This window comes from Stigmatopora argus, chromosome 7 (genome assembly GCF_051989625.1).
Source record: "Stigmatopora argus isolate UIUO_Sarg chromosome 7, RoL_Sarg_1.0, whole genome shotgun sequence".
Classification (NCBI taxonomy): Eukaryota; Metazoa; Chordata; class Actinopteri; order Syngnathiformes; family Syngnathidae; genus Stigmatopora; species Stigmatopora argus.
The window spans coordinates 11058868-11074104 of record NC_135393.1 but is presented as its reverse complement, the minus strand read 5'-3'; the positions used below and the strand labels follow the sequence as shown (position 1 = coordinate 11074104).

Sequence of the window (15237 nt, the reverse complement as noted above, 5' to 3'; positions counted from 1 at the left end):
CTGATCGACCTCTTCGCTATAGTTCATCATTTATAAGAATTATGTGAAATCTGCCGTTTTTTTGTGAGTACCCCACACATTAAAGCTACAGTAATAGCAGTAAAATAAAATTCCTTCATTACAAACAGACTCCATAATGTCCTTTCACGGGTTTCCTTTTCATAAGAAAAATAAGAAAACCTTTCTATAAAAAATGCCAACGTCTCCAAGAGTTTTCCTTTGGAGTAGCAACATTTTCTTGCAAATGTTTCCGTTTCAAAAGGGGATAAAACATTTGCATATTTAACCCAAGGATTCAAGAGAAAATGTGCAGTTTAGCTGTTCATGCAACTGCATGAAAATCCCTGCAGTACAGAATAGATGAATGCTAGAATATATTTTTGAGTGTAGTATGTGAACCTGCAGCTCCTCGAGGAGATCAAGATTTTGCTGTCTCAGGCTCTGATTGGTCCTCTCCAGCTGTGCAGCACGCTGATGTTGATTGAGGGTCGGAGGTGTGTCAAGGAGTTCATCCTGCAAGACGTGGTACTCCACCTCGTACGCCTGGAGCTGTTTGGACACATCCATCTCACAAACCTGCAATCAGGCAAAAAGAAAAAAAAAAGTACTCAATTTTGGAAGACTGTCACGTGTTAACTCATTGGCTGCCATTGACTTGATGCTACTTTCCCGTTTTAAATGGATTAGATGTCTATCATTGGAATTATCGTCACTGAATGGGGTAATATTGGAGTGGTTCACATACATTTTATTTTTTAGAATTTGTATTATTTACATTGATGCCGCATGATTTTCAACTCATTTGAAATCCAAACTAACCAAATGGAAAACATATTTTTTTGTATGTTTAGTCAGTCTTTTAAAGCCTCTCTATATACATATTTTGGGGGGGAAGAGCAAGTCACTTCGAGGTGCCTATAGTCAACATGATGTAGTAAAATAGCACATGAGGGAAATAAACTGAAAGCTAAGGTGTGACTCATTTGCTACTTCTCTCAAATTATAACGTCAACGCATAAAATTTCCAGAGCTACTTGATAACATGTCTGACTAATACAAGGGTGCAAATGTGTCAAAATAAAAGGGATAAGACAGACAAATCCCAGTTAAGAGGGTAAATGAGTTATTCTACTCTCCTAGAATGCGCTACTGGCTTTCTAGTTCCTTTTATCCCTTGTGCTGACACAGGAGGATAAATGAAGTCATCATCAGCTTCTCACACCACCAGAAGAAGCAAAGCGTGGCTTTTCTCATTTCATCATGATGTAATGTTGCTGGTAAGAAATGTAAAATCACACCTGTGAATTGAAACCACAGGAGACTTAAAGCATCTCTTTGCTAATTTTAACACAAGAGTCGCTCATTGTAGAAATGTATATTGGAGACCCTCTAAAAATAATTCAAAACGATTACTATTACTACATTCTAAACTCTAGGATTTTTATAATCTTATAAAACGAAAGGAGGCCAGGCTGCATGTTTGATGGATTGTGAGTATTTTTTTTTTAGTTTGTTTAAAATGGGTTTTCTTTAGGTAATATGGACTTGATGCACATCTGAGTCTCTGTTCCATCATGTTTGGCTTTGGCACTAATCATAGTGGTTGTGGCTGTGCGGATGTGGTGATGTTTATGTTCCTAGTGTCTTTCTAGTGGTTGTTACCACAGAAAATGACAGGCAGACACATTGAGTTATTTTTTTTCTTGAATATCCCACACTAAGATATTTGTTAAAGCTTGTTTTTCAACTTTGACGAGATTTTTATATATATATATATATATATATATATATATATATATATATATATATATATATATATATATATATATATATATATATATATATATATATATATATATATATATATATATATATATATATAGTAGAAAAAGGCTTTGCGACTTAAATGCATACTCTAGGTATGGGTAAAAATCTTTAAAATGTAGTTCTGTAATACTAAGTCAGATCGTTTCCTTTAAGTACAACTAACATAGTTAAGTAGTTAAGTCGTGTATTTTTTTTTTTAATTGTTCAAACACAAAAACAATAAAAGTATGTTTCTTTTGCATGAGATGAATTTTCCATGACAGATGAGTTATCTTTTGGCTGTAGCATGACTTCCTTGCTCCAGGCGTTAAAAAGGCAGTACCGCCACACCCAGACAGGTTAGATGCAGGGTGTGTTTATTTTCCTTTATTGAGGAACTAAAACAAAAGATGGAATGGAAAAAAACTGCATTGTCAATATTGATGACTTTTTTTTCCTCCAGATTCTCTAAATTTGAACTACTAAGCAGACAACGGCAGGTTTGACAAAAAGCAACCTGTCCACAGGTAGGAGGAAGTAGATATTAAGCGACGGCAAGTCCAAACAAGTCTGCAAAAGCAAGATAACGCTCACAGTTGAACGACCACACCAATTGCTCACAATTAAAAGTTGAGCCGAGGGTGTCAACATGGCCATTCCTTTTCACATAACTCTCATACATCATCGAAAGTATGCCACCTGTCACCATAGCAACCAAGGAATTGACAGAGAAGCTGGTGATCGTGCACGAGAGGAACCTTCAAAAAATATACAACTGCTGACAGCATGATGAATCTTCATTACACTTGTGAAAACTACATTTTCCATTAAAAAAAGCTTTTAGTGGTGTTTTTTTCACCTCTGAATGAGGAAATAAAGTGCATTATAGATCAAACTTGAGAAAGTGAACTATCAACAAAAACACTTTGCCTTTCGCTATAATATTGAACCAAATAGTTGCTTCCTGGTCACGACTACAGTTCCAGGCTCTTTGCCCTGATTGGAATGTCATCAGAAGGTGACCAATTCACATTAAGCCACATTATGACACATTGGTTCGCAAAAGAGAAAACAAAACTAAAAAACATTTCCCGTTCCCCCTAGCTTTTCATGTATTTAGTAATTTAGTGTATTTCCGACAAAACCTCAGAAACTGACCTATGTACACGAACAACTTTTCAATCAGACATTGAATTCAAAAAGCTTCCCAGTTATCTCTAACTCCCGCCTTCTTCCCCTGATTGGCTCGATCTTCAGATGGACGTGAAGTGGTTAGATGAATAACAGCATAAGACATGAGCGTCTTACTTGCAAGGCTAGTATTGCAACGTATTCTCCAAAAAAGCAACCAATTGCAACTAATATGGCGCTTTCAGTGTATAGAGTGTAAATAGAGGAAAAATAGACATTCTTTCGATGGCTGATTCTGGTGAAGGAAACTCAAGAAATGACAAGAGGTCAAACCTGGTTGATGGTTTTCTCCATCTGCACCAGGCCCAGGTTGGGCAGCGTGGTCTTGATGAAATCCACAATGGACTCCAGGCTGTCATGTTGCAAGATCAGAGGCTTGTGGCTTCCCAAAAGACTCAAGGCCACTTTGAAGATGACCTCTGGCCCCTGGAGGAACCACATATCTGACAAAAAAACACAGAAAACATCAAAATAAAACCCTCAATAATTGCACAATATGGAGCAATTGTAAACAGGGGAGTTTCTTTTAAAATAAGTGAATAACTTTTAGCCAAGCTGCAAACCTGTAGCATGATATAGCTAGTAAAAGGTGTGTGAATATGTGCTTTGAATATATGAGGGTGTGGTCAGCGTTACACGAGAACATACAACCGTTGAAAAGAAATGGGAGTGGAGGCCTCAAACCCAATATACAAACAGGCACAAACACAAACAGAAATAGAGTCATGCTTGGAGGAGCACAAGGAGACACCAAGTCTCGCATGGTAATAACTAAGCGTCATGTAAGAAATCGGGCGTGAAAAAATATGATGAAGTCACAAGGGAAAGTACAGACAAGACACAGGAGCATGGGTGTGACCATAGAATCTTTACACAAAGATATGACGATCACACCAGGTCATTAATAATGCAAGGTAGAAGGATTTGATTATTAATAGGCATGGGTGTGAAACGAACGAAATAATTTAATCCAGTGACACCCACTGAATATTAAAATACTGAACAGAACATTTCACAATTAAATACTACGCAGTAGAAAAATATAAGAAAAGGAATGCTGACTACAACTAGTGTTTGAGAAATGATAGCTGAGTTGGTGCAATACAGAAACACCATTTGTTGCAGTTTTGGTTTACATATTTATCCTATTTAGAACGTTTTATGAATGCAGTGTAGCAAGTAGTAGAGCAGGTTGTTCAGTGACCGAGGTTTGAATCCTGGCTGAGCCCTGTGTCCACTGGAACCTGCATTGTTGCCATGGCCAAAAATGTTAAGGACAATGGGTTCTCAAAGTCCATAAATGGCCAGAAAAAAATATTTTAAACAAGTGATTTTTTCATGTTAACATATACATCAAGTGTAGACTTTTCTAATTCATTAGGAAATTGTATTTTTCCCCCACATATAGTGCACACTAAACTACGTAAATGACACACTGTACTATATATAAGCCATATCATGGGATTTTAATACCTAAAGACATGGAAGGATGAAAAAAAACTCACCAAAAACTCTGGCCACAAAACCAAGGGGGAAGTGTGAAGCGAAGGCGGTGAGGAACCACGGCGTGGCGTACAGGCTGGGCCCAATCTCTTGCTGCTCCAAGTGTATGTAGAGATCCCGGTGATAGTCGTGGAGCAGACGGGACAACTGGTACATCTGAATCTTAAGGAAGGATTCACAATTTATAAGATTAACACATTTACTTTTAGTTCCCTTCCAGGCATAAGAATGATATTAAAAGTAATAGAAGTGGAGAGCTACTATATTATTAAGAATATTTTTCTCTCTCTCTCATGTTGTTTAATAGGATTACCAAATTAATAGAACTGCCTACTAAAGTAACAATCCAAAGATTGTTCAATTATTAAATACTATTGACAGTGATGAGTTATATTAAGAATACATTTACAGGATACAGCTTTCGTGCATTGTAATGTTGCTGGCAGAGCAAATCCAATCAAACTTGCACAGATATTCAAGCAATTCAAAGTGATGGTGTGGCTTTCCTTCATAAAAGGGTTCATCGCAGTTAAAAGCCTCAAACCACTATTGTTTCATCATCTTAGTGTGATTAAATAGCTGAAGACCTATGCAGTCACACATTTGTGCAATTGAATCATTATTAATACTTGAGATATAGGGCAGACTTTAATTGTAACATTAAAAAAATTATGACCTGTTGGTGCATTTTACCTGCAGAATAATCATATCAGGCCTGTACTGTTTGCGGATTCCAACATCATACATGAGGAATTTAAGCATGTTAAAGGCTTCTTCTTCCCCCATGTGTAAGAGCAAAACTCCAGCAATGAAGGACAAGCCTTGGCAGTACCCAACCTACAGGAATGATGAGATGCTTTGCAGTTTAATGTCAAAATTATTGAGGATGATTCTACCAAAAGTACAGAAGCCATTTGATACCTCTGGGTCAAGCAGCGAGTAGGCCTTTAGAATATTATACAGAGACAGTTGTCCTGACCCCAGCTGGGCTTGAAAATACGGATGAGTGGGAAAAGTGCGACCTGACAGAGAAGACAATAATCACATAACACTTGCGCTCCAAGACATAGTTACCGTTTGTTAGCTTAGATTAATAGGCTAAACACAAACAACTTAAAAATATATATGACACACTATCAAACGCTAAAGCCTTTTTAGTCCATGCATGGTAAATTTCAGGTACTCGATCCTCCTTGACGTTTTACTAATGCTGCTAAAAACGTGCATGAATGTGGTTTTGTGACAGGTTGACTTGATGTGTATTATTTGTAAAAAAAAGACAACATAATGAGCGGTGAGAGCTGCTAAAAGTCATCCATTGTGGAAGTGTTGATAATTGTGCGGTTTGTGGCTAAAGACTTCTCCACTTACCGTAATTGGCGGTAAATGTTCGACAAAGACAATGGCAACCGTGTGAGTGTGTATGTATGGAATGTGCTGCGGGGATTTTGTACGTGTGTTCATCTGTTTGTGACTAGTTTGCTACTCCCCCCCCCTGCCTGAAGGACCGAGGTGTTTGGTTATTGTGATCCTGAGGTGTGACAAGGATACACCTCACAGTCTTAGGTTGTCATCATCACGTCACCAGGCGTTCTTTAGGATAGTTTTGTAACATTATCATAACAACCATCTGAATCATGTCAGTAAATTGCTGCAACTTGTGCTAAATATAAAAAACAAAACAATGGAAGATATGCTGTGTGTACTGCATGTGATAGTATCGATGTTTGGAGTGGAAAGTGTTGACCAAAGTACTTTCAACTGACTATGTTTAATATAAAGCTGAACAAATTATACATTTATTTACAATTACTGGAAATGTCAGATAAACATGGGCTGTTTGAGGGGATTTGTAATTAGGACTACCGTAACACAAAGTAGATAACAATGAAGCCGTTACAAACATGCCTGACTAATCACAAGAACAAATGCCAAAGCAATTATTTGTGTTTTATGCACTATTTTTTTTTCCATTAATTGCACAGGAGCAACTGATGTTGAAATCCAAATATACCTGTACAGTAAAAAGTCAGTTTTTGTAAGCTCTATTGTGTTTTTTTTTTTTACCCCTTTGCCCCATTGTTTTCATCTGATATTTTTTTTTGTGGGGAAAAAACTGCTTGGCTTAGTAATTCGTTTCCCAGAATTGAAAATTCAGCTCACAAGTCTGCCTTTGTTGTTGCAAATCGATCCAAAGCAATTAGTAAACTGCCTAAAAACGGTGTAACCGACGGCAAGGCGAAAATACAAGCCTGCACTTGGGGAAACATCGGTATAACCCACCCCACTCTAACAAAGAAAATTCTGTTGCATAGTTATTGCACTGAGCAAAAACATTGTGAAATTTACCAAGTCATCTGTTGGGTCATGTGTTAGCTACTACAGAAGTTAAAAAAAAAAAAAGTTTTTCTACCTCAATAGATGAATTTTAAAGGAAGGCTCAAGTTCTATTGAAATTCATCAGTTTAATTGGTTATTTATATATATTTAATAGTGGTTTGACAATGCCATAGTAAAGTTATTGTCAATAAAATGTATTCATGTTAACTTTTTTGGTTGTCTGGAACAGATTAATGGATCTGTTAGTGCAATTTTGTTTTATTCAGAGGTTCCGCTGTATAGTGTGCACTTACCCAGATCTATGAGGATGGCATGCTGTTGGGAAGTGAGTTGTTTGAGGAGCTCTTTGTATGGTTTGTCATTGGTTGGTGGCCGAGAGGGGACCGTCTGCTTAAGCAGGTACTGTTCAGAGAGGAACTTCCAGATCTCACCTCGATGCTGCCTCGGCACCCCTGTACGCAGCAGAACAAAAGATGCAAAAGGTGTTGAGGAAATATATTTGTCTCAAGGTAGTTGGCTTGAGTTGAAGTTCTGATAGAAAAATTATACATTGAAGAGATGTTATGTTTTCCCGATCAAAATATATAAAGAGGTCTTCTTATACTTATCCTGAATTTAACTTTTCATTTATTTCTAGAGAGAATTTTGAAGAGCAGTTGCAAGATAATACATACATTATATTACTTCCATGCTATAAAAATCAATAACAATAAATTATTTTAGTGCACAGAGCGACTACCGTAAGATCCAGTTAGATATTAAAAGTAGTAGCAGCAAACAAAAGATACGCTTTTTTTCGGCACGAAACACCCGACAAAGGAAAGGGGAAAAAAACTATAGGTAGTTTAAAAGGGAAATATCATAGAGATTCCTTTGCAGTCCTCAGGGAAAGGGCTGATAAGGAAGCCACAGTTCAAGTCAGGACGAATTATACAGTAAGCTTTGGCCAATATTTGCAAAGCCAGTACTGATATTTAAAGGCAAACATACCTTGTGCAACAGACGCATGTATGGTTTCGCTCTCAAATTTGACCTTTGCCCTTCCAGGAGTTCCCAGCATCTTCTCCCAGACCAACGTGACATCCTTCAGACATGGTGTTATTTCATCGTAGTCCAGCTTGAGGCGCTTGTTCTGCAAATCGCTTTCTGAAGCTGCAAACAACAAACACATGCAAATGTTCCATTTTGTTACAATTTTCCAATACACAAAGGCCTACATAAATAAGTCTTAATATATACAAATCTGCCTCAATATGTTTTTGTGGACTTTTCTTCTTAGCTGAAAAAAAACCCTCCACATTACAGATATGGCATGTAACAATGATGTTTAGACAATATAATGGAAGTGTGCCTTCTTAAATCCATAATGCCTGGGGGGGGAGAACATGCAAACTCCACAAAGTGAGGACCGGGCTGGGATCAAACTCACGACCTTAGAACTGTGAGGCTGACGTGCTAACCGCTGGGCCAATTAATTTTTTTTCAGGAAAATTGTCTTTGCTGCCACGAATTTTAAACTATCACAGAATATGGACAACTCAAACGTTTCTATTTGCATACATGATCAAAGAAGGTGTGGACACACCCAGAGGCTGTAATCTGTTCTTGTTTTTGACAACACCCTTCCGCTGGCTGCCTCGCCAGTCTCTTAACGCACAGCCCCATTCTTCTCCTGTTATCTTGTTGAAATGCAACTCGCTTCACTTGCTCAGTCTATTTGTCTTTTCTGTCAACTGCTTTCAATCACCCCTTTTCTCGCGCCGTGGTCTTCACGAAGTGGCCAGCCGCAACTTTGCAGATGCGCTGAGAATGATATCATAACTACAAAGACAAAGTGTGAATGAGGCCACAGCCTGATCCAAATTACTTTCACCCCCCACCCCTCAATGAAAAGGCAGTGTTTATTAGGTGTCGTGAAGCAACCAAAGTGATTAGAAGTGATCCCTCCACTGAAAAAATTGGCATGAAGTGATGTGATGTCATTGTGATAACACTCCAGCTGTGATGAGCTTAAGTGTGTCGGACAATCTTCGACTGTTGTCGACTTATTGTGCTAAAGTACTAAAGCTCATAAAATATGGTGCTTAACTTGTTCTATTGAATGTCTCATGCAAGAGATGCGAGCATTTATTACACAGGGTATTATGATTTGTTTTTGTTGGCATTTTGGGTCACATTTTCCTAACAGATGGAAGGCGTAAAGACAAGAACAAGAATAGAGGAGAAACTTATCTACCATCAATTGGAATGGGAGAAAATAATTCAGGGATTGATTGTGTCATTGTGATGCCAGTGAGATCAAATATGCATATATGAACGATGGAGGAGAAATGCAGCTTCTGTTAAACTATTTTGAACACTTATTGGCTTCATTTTGGCAGCCTGGCTCAGATTTCCTATTATATTGCTGAGCTTCAGTTGGTATCCAACAAATCTAAAAGGCCTTTAACCTGGAAATTCTGCGTGTCTTGCAATTGGGTAGATACATCTACAGGCATATGTGAGGCTTGATGAGGAAAGAGCATCAAATGTAACTGTAAACTGCCATGTAATGTTCTTGTGTGTGCTACTGACTGCCCAACTAGCTAACATATGTGTAGTTTTAACATGTTATGTTCCTCTGTGATTCATTTCATTATACGCCTAAAACATCTATGAGGTGTACCAAGAACATTATGATTCTTCCTGATTTGTACTATTCATTTTGAAATTGATATTTTTTCAAAATATCTTGATGTGACAAGAAATTTGTACACTGAACAAAAAAAATACTGCAGAATAGATGGGGCTGCCCAGCGGGTGTTATTATTTTAGAGGATTCCTGTGTTATGTAGTGAAAGATCATTAGAAGTTCACTTTTTACACAATTGGTTAGAAACTTATTTTCAGCTTTTTCAGGACAACTCCCATAAAAGCAATAGACAAAGACTTAGAACTGTTTACGGACGCTTGCATTTGTTAAGAGTCAAAACGGAAACAAAAGATTTCGCAATGACTAAAGTAAAACAGTGAGTAAATTGAGACATTTTTACTTCCTGAGATTAATTGGTGGTGTGTCAAAAGATTTTTCTAAACATAAAATATGTGACGTTTCTCAATATAGGTCAGTAATAACAGTTCTGAGCAATGGAGGGAAGTTTTTGTGGGGGCTGCGCCATTACACGCTGAATAAGAATAGACATCTAAGCTTATCAGCAGACTGGAGTCAAGTTCATTAGAACACAGTCACTGGCTGTGGTCCAACACAGCACAACCCTGATGTCTATTAGCCCAAAACTGCCTTTCTCTGGAAAATACCTCCCTTGATAAAACAAATGGTACTGTAGGGACTCCACCCAAGAGGTGACTGACCCACGCACATAGACACGGTTGACCCAAAACGGACACGCTATTCCACCAAATTTAAACGACTTGAGTTTCACCTAAGAGGGTTGTGTTTGAATTAATCATTATTTAAGTGCTCGATATTTCGGTAAATGATCTAAACTCAACGTGGTTAACGTTAATGACTGCAATGTATGGCAATTAGAGTTGTAAAATTGCTACTCTACAAATATGTCACTGTTAATAATGGTTTAATAATTGTGGTAATTTGACAGGAAAATGGATATTATCTATTAGCATTATGGGGAAATACAAACTAATTAGACGTCGAGCAGGTTGCCGAACCGGTTTGTTTTTTTACTTCACCATAGCTGCTCAACTGTACTGTGATTGTGAGGAGATAATGCGTGTGTTCTTGGAATTATTTACAAAATAATATGGAAAATGGTTAGAAGACAGCAATAGGGAGCTAAGTTCCAGACAGTTGAAAAACAGTCACAATGGCAGTTCCAACCCTATCAGAGCAGAAAAAAACCCAACCAAGAAAGTTGTGATCTGAATATTTTATATCTGACAGAAAATGATAAATATGTGGTGAAAGATCAGACATGATTTTCTTACATCATTTTTGACCCACATAATACCAACACCTTGCTGTGTAGCCAATAAAGCAGTGAGGGGTGTGTACTTACTGTAACTGTTTACCATCCAACTAGGTCAGAAAATGGGTGGGGTACTTAGCATACCCATGAATGTGCCAAACAAGTACAAATGTATTTCATAAATTTGCATCTTTATATAACTTGCACTAAGAATATAATTTATTTATGAAACAAAATACAAACCAGGTATGTGCTTCATCTCAAAGCATCTCCTGGAGTCTCAAAAGGATAAGGATTTGATTTCTAGTACATTTATTAACAGAACTTTAAAACTTTAGCATGCAATCATGTGAAAAAATACTTGTTGGGAAACTTGTTTTGGATTTGTGAACTCAAGCTGAAACACAAGGGGGGAAGCGAATGCAATTTTTTCCCCCCTTGATCAGTTTCACTCACCCTGTAGTTTCAGGTTCTCTCGTTCCATTCTCTGGAGAAGGATTTGTTGGAGGATGGCTGTCCTCCATAGTTCCCTTAGCTCCTCTTTGCTCTTTTTGCTTCTTTCTTCGGGCAGTACCCTCATGGACAAGTCCCCACTTCCTGCACAGACAGCTTGGCCCCCACACACACGACCCCCATCTACACCGTCTCCACGCTCTGAAAGAGACAAGAATTTTATCCCATGACACCAGTTTAGTGAACAAATTTAGATGTTTACTTATAAAAAGTTGCCGATGTCAAATACACGTAAATGACCCATTTCACATAGATTGCCTTAAATGGATTGATCCAACTAATCTTATCTTTCTAATTTTGAAAATGCTTATTGGCCTACCATTTGTTAACGGCAAGGTCTCCTATCAATTAGTGAATGTTGTATTTTGTTTCATAAAGAAGTATAATTTTGATTTACTTGCAGGAATTCATTGATTTTATATAGACAATACATTATTATTTGCTTCGCTGTTAAAGAATATTATATAAAATTATAACATGACCCCCCCAAAAAATCAACAGCTACAACGGCAGTTGTATAAATAGTACTTTTTAAGAATGCATAATTTTTAATTCCAATTCATATTGGCCACATCATTTATAAAATTATCACAGATATTGGAAAATTCAGAGCAGTTTAATAAAAGTTCAATGCACTATAATCCTAATTATGTTTATTCAAAGTATATAAATACCTGAAACACCTCAAGCTGGAAGCTAATGATGGTTATCTAAGAGCATTTATTGCTGGCACAATAGTGATTTTTATTTGATCTTTTTAGCCAACTGAACACAACAATACGTGATTAGTCGGCTATCAAAACAATCGTTTGAGGCAGGCCAGATACACACAAAAGACAGACAATGCACACTAGCACCAAATAAGCAACAGCCATCTTCTCTCAAATCTTTGTGACATTCAAGCAAAAATAAAAAGTAAAGCTAAAGTTAGATGAGTATATTTTGACACAGAGGAGTGCAACCGACACCAAGAATAAAATGTTGTGAAACTCCACCCAAAGTACAGGGTGGATCCCAAACCTCAAAATACCCTGTGTTGTCTGGGCGAAAGACATCCAGTGACAACTGGGAGGACAGCATTTCACCTACATTGATTGTACATCAACACAATACGTGCGAAAACGATGACAATACTATTCTTTGTGTCACATGATCATCAGATCAATGTGTACCTTCTGTCTGTGTCAGGTAGGCTTTCAAAGATGTGCTGCAACATTTAGCACAGTCACTAAACAAACAACGCTCTTAACGGACATGCAAGTCTCAGAGACATGTTTTTGTTGGACAAACACAGACGGCTACATCATTTCAACAAGTGCTCAGTAGTTTGTGTGTCACAGGTCGTGTGTCCGCACAGTCCAAGGATTGTCCCACAGGACAATTACTGGGTTTGCAGCGCCAGGAATTCAATTGTCTTTTGAAAACCAAGGTACTTGAATCACTCTAATTTATAACTTCACCTTGCCTTTACATACAATACGAGAACCACCATGCAAAGTGAGTCAACAAGGCTGGCGCTTCCCTTTGGTGCCGTCTATGTGGACATTCAACATGACCTTGAGACACAAGGCCAACTTCCTTAACACACCCATGATCAGACTTCTGGAGTCAGTGGGACAGTTTCTTAGAAAGTTTTTAAAAGTCAGTTTCATACCAGCTGTGCAATGTGAATACCAAACAATCTCATCTTTCAGCAATTCAATGTCATACACAGATAGCATATGATGTGTAATTATCTCAAGACAGGATCTGACGACAGGTAGGAACAAGTATAAGTGCCGCCACGGAAGAGGAACGACATTTCTGTCTGCTGAGATTAAGATGACTAAAAAAAAATGTAGTAAAACATTGTTTTTTACGTATTTAGCATGAGAGTTGGTTGATGAACTTTTTTTAGTGCCATTGACAATGACATCCAGTCACGTGGCTCTTTTCATCCTTCTGCCTTCTGCAGTGAATTTCAATTCTCGGTCCCTGGTAGATATCCAATCTATTTGCGCATTGGGTGGGGGATGAGGGGATTGCCAATCAATGTATTCACACGCTGCCAAGCCCTCCCAGTTCAAATGTCGATCACTATTGGCAGCTAATGAGTGAACCAATAGTAACACAACCCTTTATTTAACCTCCTAAGACCCAAACTCTTGCAAGGCATGCATTTTTACTTTCACTTTGATATTTAGGCTAATTGGGACCTGAGTGTAAAAACAAAGAATTATTTTTTTACATGATGTAGTTTCTGAGAAAAATGATGTCCACATCATAAGTGGACGCCAGGCCCTTGTAGTCCAAAATTTAACATTGTAGTCTTTGACAACCAAAAATGTGATGTCCACACATGGACGCCAGGTCGTAGGAGGTTAAGCATAATTTCTGATGAAAGAGTGACACAAAGTGGAAAGACTCTATAACTGCATCGGTTGAAGAGTTACATGACAAAACATCTTACGCGATTTGACAAAAGTTTTCCCATTTCATCACTACTTTTTCCCCTCATTAAAACATAGTTTGGAGCGATGAAAGCGACAACTTGAAAATGTTTTAATTCAAAAGCAAATAATACTTTCCTCAGGATTCCTTCATTTGCATCACCGTTTATCGTTAACAGAAACACAGGTTGCTTGAGCCTAGCCGAGCTGACTTGAGGCGAAAGGCAGACGACACCCTAAACAACCATTTGCACTCACAATCACTGGTACTGAGCGGTAATCGATTCTACCCTGCACGCACCAAATTCTGGGGAATGATAAACAACAAAATCAGCGACCCTTCTTCAGAGTTCTTACCGTTAATATCGCTGCTTTTCTGAGGAGTTGCGACTCGCAGGAAAATCTGCTGCCGCCAGGAGTGTCGGTGACTGCGCAGGGGGCTTTCCCCAACTTCACATTCTACATTTGATGCATAGAGTGCCGGTACATCTCTGGAAAAACAAAGTGAAACAAAGTTCAGCCATGAAACCACACATGTAACAAACAAGTCAGAGGCACCAAAAAAAAAAACCATAGATCTTCAGAAAGACTGGTAGTTGTCTGATATAGATGTGTACCTGCTCTTTGTTTCTGGGAAGTCATTTTCTTCGACAGGGGCCAGGAATTGAAATTTCAAAAAATTAGGAACGGAGGATGACGAGTGAAGTCGTGCACGCAGTCCCCCCAGAGGACTGATGAAGATGACAGAATGAAGAGAAGCGGATGAAAAGAGAAAGTGTCCTCATTTGCACACACACAGAATGCAATAAGTATATTGCTATTTCTCGCTGGGTGGAAACAATTCAGGTCCATCTATAAATGTCAGTATTACTATACTTTAGTACCAGTAGTATACTAATGGTGTACTCGACACGTGTGTGTATGAATATATATACATATTCACCTACACATGAGTGTGTGTGCGTAGATATAAACTTTTTTTAAACTTCAAAAATAGCTTGAGGGCCAATCTATTCAATTTTAAACATTTGAACGAGCAAAAACTGTCGGATGTACATATTTAAAAACAATCTATTTGTTTCATGATGTCAGCTGAGGAAAATCATTTAATCACACTTCTTACATTCCACCATGTGAACAAGGTGTTCTATGAATGGACAGAAAACATATATGAGAGAAGCCTAGAAACAAATCAGAACACAGACATTCACACAAGTGAAACCAGCTCAGCAATCTCACCGTCTTTTACTGAGACTTGCTCTGGTTGAAGGGGAGGAAGGAGGAAGAAGAGAAGATGAGGATGCAGAGCTGTTTGGAACAGGAGGAAGGGTGCTGTCAGAGCGAACACATCTGAGAAGTGGTGCAAATGAGGATGGTCAAAAAGTAGAAAAGTCAAGCAGAGCCCATGGTAAAATGTGAACAGACTAATGGGAGTGGACTCAAGGAAAACAATGTGAGCATAATGGATATTTTCCATTTTAGTTGAACCTGACACAGAAAAATGTCCACTTTGCTTAAATAAAATTAAA

At 38.1% G+C, this 15237-nt stretch overlaps 1 protein-coding gene across 4 annotated transcripts in view; it reads right to left on the bottom strand.

Moving 5' to 3' along the window:
* tbc1d1 (TBC1 (tre-2/USP6, BUB2, cdc16) domain family, member 1) overlaps window positions 1-15237 on the bottom strand; it is a 32744-nt gene that overhangs the window by 1297 nt on the left and 16210 nt on the right. For 2 of the 4 annotated variants that reach the window (XM_077604891.1, XM_077604894.1), the window contains 12 exons: window positions 14948-15058; window positions 14832-14855; window positions 14326-14439; window positions 14066-14199; window positions 11223-11420; window positions 7831-7992; window positions 7134-7292; window positions 5422-5522; window positions 5194-5337; window positions 4503-4662; window positions 3271-3440; window positions 400-576 (listed from right to left, as the gene is read on the bottom strand). In XM_077604891.1, coding sequence (XP_077461017.1) covers window positions 400-576; window positions 3271-3440; window positions 4503-4662; window positions 5194-5337; window positions 5422-5522; window positions 7134-7292; window positions 7831-7992; window positions 11223-11420; window positions 14066-14199; window positions 14326-14439; window positions 14832-14855; window positions 14948-15058 — 1654 coding nt within the window. The remainder of the gene's footprint in view (window positions 1-399; window positions 577-3270; window positions 3441-4502; window positions 4663-5193; window positions 5338-5421; window positions 5523-7133; window positions 7293-7830; window positions 7993-11222; window positions 11421-14065; window positions 14200-14325; window positions 14440-14831; window positions 14856-14947; window positions 15059-15237) is intronic. The other 2 variants (XM_077604892.1, XM_077604893.1) reach the window with 2 other exon arrangements.